At 43.7% G+C, this 6,040-nt stretch overlaps 1 protein-coding gene across 4 annotated transcripts; it reads right to left on the bottom strand.

Annotated features, from left to right (window-relative positions):
- Positions 1-986: 986 nt before the first annotated feature.
- On the bottom strand, positions 987-3,663 carry sdr42e1 (short chain dehydrogenase/reductase family 42E, member 1). Of its 4 annotated transcripts, none has more exons than XM_070964218.1 (3): positions 3,544-3,663; positions 3,065-3,141; positions 987-2,747 (listed from the first exon to the last, which is right to left on the bottom strand). In XM_070964218.1, the coding sequence occupies exons 2-3, from the start codon at positions 3,124-3,126 to the stop codon at positions 1,646-1,648; spliced, it is 1,164 nt and encodes a 387-aa protein (XP_070820319.1). In that variant the 5' UTR covers positions 3,127-3,141; positions 3,544-3,663; the 3' UTR covers positions 987-1,645. The 4 variants fall into 4 exon arrangements, with proteins under 4 accessions (XP_070820319.1, XP_070820327.1, XP_070820336.1 ...); XM_070964226.1 differs by having other exon boundaries at positions 3,523-3,634; XM_070964235.1 differs by lacking the exon at positions 3,544-3,663 and adding an exon at positions 3,400-3,434 and having other exon boundaries at positions 993-2,747.
- Positions 3,664-6,040: the final 2,377 nt, after the last annotated feature.

Here is a 6,040-nt window from a genome sequence, read left to right as displayed (position 1 = left end):
TACGTTTGTCAACTTCAGTTTTTGTTAAGTTGAAAGGTCTTTACAGTCAATGGCGCGCTGCGCGGAGGAATTTCCCCTTGTTGGTTTTTCCTCTTGTTTCGCTTACGGTCGCTGTGGCAGAAAACACAGTAAAGTGGATAATCACAAACGCCATGAATATCCGTTATGTATAAGACCGAGCTCAGCAAGCGACCGTAAAGCTCAATAAAACAGCGTTTTACTCCGGGGACTTGTTTGCGTAAAAGGAATGCGGGGATGAAGACGGGATGCGCTGCGCCTCTCTGGAATGTGGTTAATGCTGCAGAGAAACAATGATTGCGACCAACTCAGCAAGGGGCTGCCGGCTCTGAAAAGAGGATAGTTTAGAGAGAAGAGGACGTCTGCATTCATCCCAGGCAGACTAAAATACCACACAAAGCCCGCCTCACCTGGTCCGACTCCTTTTACACCAGGAATGAACTGCAGCGAATTAGTATTATGAAGGGCAAAGCTATTTGAAACTCAACTTTATCCACCTTTTTCAGACCGGTGACATGAAAATAAAGACATTCTCAGCTCGCCCTAACCAAAAGTGTATGTGATCCATTTTAGGGTAATGTCCAATTATCATAGCTCACCATGGGTCCTTATTAAAGGAATATTTCAGTGTTGGTAATGTGAGTAAAAACGATGCTCAAAGGCATGGTTAAATAAAGTAAAGGGTTGATCTAAGGCTGCATAGAAATACATCTAATCTCAAGTAGAACTGATCAAGATGCAAAGTGTATGAGATGTTTATATTAAAAATAAAAGAAAGATAAAAAAAGCTGTGAGGGAAAATGGTTGACTATGCTGACCACAAATGGAGGCTGTGGTTGACTTGATTTTTAGTATGTTATTATTGTGAAATTGTGATAGAGCAGATATACTGTGGTCATTTTAAACCAGTAGTAACCTGTCTAAAAGGGAAACCTTGAATCCTGGTTAAAGTCAAACAAACCACATTTGCCTTGTAAGGTTTTATTCACGAGTTTTCATAACATATCAGAACATCCCATAGAAACAGCATTAAAAAGATACACTGGCTCATCATCTTTGCTTCCACAGATGTTCCTGGAGGTGAATTGTCTGGAAAAGGAGGTAGCATTTGAATGTTGTCTCTGAAAGTAAAAACAACTAAAGGATATAAAGTTAAGACATTAGGGTCAAGAGATTCTGACTATTTTCACATGTGATTGGTGTTACCATCATACACACCTAATAAAAAAACATCTAAAGCTTTGAGTTGATCTGTTCATGTGAGAAGAACCTATTGACCATTTTCACATTCATTGTGCACATGGACCATGTCATATTAAGACTTGTAAACAACTTAGGCAGCAGCTCAGTCTGTGGGGTCTTGGCTTGGGAACAGGAGGATGGTCGGTTCAAGTCCAGCACAGACCACAGGATGGAGTACAGACACCTCCTGGGCACTGCTGAGCTGCCCTCGAGCAAGGCACTGCACCCCTAACTGCTCAGAGGGTGCTGCTAAGTGACATCTCTTCCCCAAACTACTTGTCTATGAGTCCTGTGTCTGTAGAGTACGTAAACTGTATTTTTGTTAGGAACCACTCATGTTTGGCATTTTGGAAAAATATCAGAATTATATTTTTGCCTGCGCTGCTCATTGACTGCCAACAAGTGGAAGAAAAGACAGAGCCACTGCAAGAAAGGCGGCAACAAACAGGACGTCGAGTAGCAATCGCCTGAGGAAGGAGCTGTGAGATTTTTTCCCATGGCCTCTGCTTTGAAACCATTGTACAACCTCATCCAAGCTGTGCTCCTGGGGCTCATAACCGAGCTCCGCCTTAGCTTTTGCCATGCTGAAGTAATGCGTCACGCCGGTTTTATACACCTCTGTACGTGTCAGCAGTGGCTGGAAGTTATAGAAGGGCCCGATGAGGTGGTGAATCATTTCTGTCAGAAAGGCAAAGAAGTAAATGAGAGCGAGGGGAAGGCGCAGTTTGGGGAAAGGATAGCCCAAACCCTCCACCAGAGGTCTGAAGAATTCAAAATTGTTGACCGGCCTGCCATCTGAGATAAAGTAGGCCTGGCCAGCAGAGCGGTGCTGCTGTTCTGAGGTCAGAGCCTCTGCAGCGAGCTCGTGTGCTGACACCAAGTTGTCCACATGGACAAACTCCACCAGGCTGCTGGGTTCACCATACACAAACCTGAAGATCCCCTTCTCTATGTAGCCAACTATCCTGGGCAGGTGCCTCTGCTCACCAGGCCCGTAGATTCCTGCAGGACGCAGTGCGCAGCTTCTCAGCACGTCAGAGCTGTCCTTCAGCGCCGTGCCGTTGGCTCTTAACACTGCCATCTCAGCCAGGGACTTGGTTCTGGAGTAGTGGTCAGGGTGAAGATGGAGAGGTAGATAAGGGAGGCTTTCATCCCCGTTCTCTATCACTTGGCCTCCGAACACCACATTGAAGGTGCTGGTGTAAACCAGCCGCGACACTCCGTGCTCAACGCAAGCCTTCAGGACGTTCTGCGTGCCTTGAACATTCACCTCCTCGATCAGATGACGGTTCAGCTGCTCCCTGCCAGACATGCCATAGGAAGCAATGTGGAACACACAGTCCACACCAGTGACGGCCCTCTCCACGTGGGCATACTCGCGTATATCTCCTTGAACAAACACAATGTCCTCTGGCACATCTCGGTTCGGTGGGATTGTGTCAAACAGAATGATTTTGGCTCCTTTTTTATGCAGGGAGCGAGCCAGGCTGCAGGGGAAATCACATCTGAATTACTCTCTGCAGGAAACCCATTACAAGTCTGGCAGCTTCAATAACTGAAGTTGTAAATCTATTACAAAAACTACATATGTCTTGCAATCTACCACCGTTCTGTGGCAGCCAAAAAGCCAATCTAAATGAGATGACAATATATAACATTACACATAACAGTGCAATAACGCCACCTTGTGGTGATACCGCAGTGTGACAGCGCAAGACAACGCTGATAGCAGAAAGGAGGGTTTGCAGACTGCGAATGTGCAATTCATTTTCTTGAAAATTGAACAACGTAAAATAATTCTTACCGATAACCAAAGTACCCGCAGCCCCCAGTTATCAGAAACGTGTCCGTACGTGGAGTTTCCATTGCAGGAGGGCCGATCTGTGAGTTTGGAAAAGCGAGGATTAGACATATAAGGTAAACGACAACACGCATAGAGAAGTACACACAGGACAAACTGTATGTCACAGTTCCACAGGGACAAACCAAAAGGAAAAAGCTGAGAAGCCGTTACCTAACCTGCAGCCTGTGGGCTACTTCACTGACCCTGTACTTGAGAAATTACACCGTTTACGCAATTCTGTTAATACGAATGCAGTATTATTATTTCATTAATAATACATTAATACCACAGCCTACCTGGTTTACACACAACCACTCTTACTTTCCGTAAGAGCCATGTGTCTGACTACGCAACAAAGTGGCTTCAGTGTGCTATGGCAGATTTATTCACTACCTGTCCTCTAAACTACTGAAACTTACGTAAACACTGCCGGTACCAACCTCAGCATAAGCCAGGCAGAAAACGAGAGAAATATCTGTCGAAAATCAAAATTCTACTATTGCATTGTGGGAGAGCGCTGGCGTGCACTTCCTTGGTCGGTACTGTACGTACTTTATGTTACGTAATCTACGCAAAAAAGCCGATAGCGCTCTGCAATTGGATGCGTCTCGGGACGGCCGACTGCTGCGTCAAGTGAACGTACAAAGAGGCAGAATAGGACAGGAAGTGAGATGACATCACCTTCATAAAAATAATATCGCACTTGTTGGTCAACTACTTGCCTCGAATGGTAGGCACTGGTTATAGTACTCAGATTATTTTGAGGAATTGCCATAAATATACATAAATATACAGTTGGTTGGTTGACATCTTGATGCTGCTGAGGCCACTTCCCGTAGGCGCTCACTCACACTCACCATACCTGATGCATGACAGAGAATGTACCATGGAGAAAAGTGTGGTCCTCGCCTCTCGATCATTTCCTTGCTAATGAAGTGAGAGAAGTTACTTAAGTTCATTCACAGGTTCTACCCAGCAGAATCTTTCCTTAAGAGATATACATTTTCTAAAACTTCCGATAAAAATGTCGCACTTTTATTTTGAAGTTCTTCTCATACAGAGATGTCATTACGTGTTTGTTTTCTTTGGTATGTTTGAGTTTAAGATGGAAAATGAATGAAAAACGTTTTTATACATCTCTGATTTTTATCTGTTGAATGCCACATCCACAAAATCCAAATTCAGTGCTTATAAACAATTATTTCCTGTTTTGAAGACTTAACTCAATGAATACGCGGATAAAATATTCCATCCATCCATTTTCTATGCCGCTTATCTCTTTCGGGATCGCGGGGAGGCCGGAGCCTATCTCAACGGGCGGGAGGCGGGGTACACCCTGAACCGGTCGCCAGCCGATCGCAGGGCACAAACAAACAACCATTCACACGCACACCTAAGGGCAATTTAGAGTCACCAATCAACCTAATGACCATGTTTTTGGTCTGTGGGAGGAAGCCGGAGTGAACTTCACAAGTCCCCGACCCGGGAATCGAACCGGCGACCTTCTTGCTGCGAGGCACGCGCACTACCTGCTGCGCACCGTGCAGCCCTGATAAAATATTCAAATAACTGAACTGATTTCAATTGAAAATCGATATATAAAAGCCATAATTGAATATGTACATTTGCAGACCTGTCAAACTAAACTGTGATTTATCATTTTGAAACTGTCATTGCCTGTAGTCGAATTTGAGCTCACCAACGATGCACTCATCTTGAAGGTAATAAGCGGATGTCAACATCTTAAATGCGTTACCTTGACGCGCTCCTCTAACAGCAATAGAACTTCCGGTGTGCAACTTGTGCCTCCAGAATAAAAGCGAAGATATTTTTAAAAATGATACAAATAGCATCAAATGTTTCTTTTTAACTACAAAGACGATGTCTAGTCAGCACAGTGCCTGAACTAGAAACTGTATCACTAATCTTTAACAATTAACTCAGGCTTTCGTTAAATGTTTAACCTCTCCTGCTGATCTGTAGTTTAGTCCCTTCTATAAAAAACAGTGACATTTTAACAAACAGGTCCTCCCTGTTAACCTGAACTTGAATGGTTTCGAGCTGGATAGAAAGCAGCTGCAACTATAAATGCAGCAATTTTTCAATCAATAATAACACATAATGTGCATTGATTATTATAAGAAAAGAAAAGATAAGATAAGATAAGATATACCTTTATTAGTCCCACAGTGGGGAAATTTCAGGTATTACAGCAGCAAAAGTGGATAGCAAACATAGAGGGCATCAGTAAAAGGACATTAAATATTAAATATCAGCCAAACAATATAAACAAGGCGTAATGAAATATGAGCAAACATTACTGACATTGCACATTGATATGAATATGAACCATTAGTACTGACATTTCACATTGAATGATAGTACTCCTGACTGGAGTATTGATAGTGAATAGTTTCCTATATTGCACATAGGAATTGATATATTGCACCTTAAGTTGAAATACAAATATTTTCACAGTATGAATGAACACAGTTAATGTGTATTATAGTGCAGTCATATTGAAAGTCTTGTGAGTGTGTGGTCTACTGGGAGCACTGCTGGTTGTAGAGTCTGACTGCTGCAGGAAGGGAGGACCTGCGATAGCATTCCTTCACACACTTTGGGTGAAGCAGTCTCTTGCTGAGGGAGCTCTCCAGTGCTGTTAAAGTGTCCTGCAGGGGGTGGGAGTCATTCTCAATCATGGATGACAGCTTAGCCATCATCATCCTCTCTCCTACCACCTCCACTGAGTTGAGGGGGCATCCCAGGACAGAGCTGGCCTTCTTGATCAGTTTGTCAAGTCTCTTCCTGTCAGCTGTTGAGATGCTGCTCCCCCAGCAGACCACTCCATAAAAGATGGCTGATACCACCACAGTGTCATAAAAGGTCTTCAGGAGTGCCCATGCACTCCAAATGACCTCAGTCTCCTGAGCAGAT

This window comes from Chaetodon trifascialis, chromosome 1 (assembly GCF_039877785.1).
Source record: "Chaetodon trifascialis isolate fChaTrf1 chromosome 1, fChaTrf1.hap1, whole genome shotgun sequence".
In the NCBI taxonomy this organism is placed as follows: domain Eukaryota; kingdom Metazoa; phylum Chordata; class Actinopteri; order Chaetodontiformes; family Chaetodontidae; genus Chaetodon; species Chaetodon trifascialis.
Note: the sequence above shows the minus strand (reverse complement) of the source record. Positions and strands in the feature narration are given on the sequence as shown.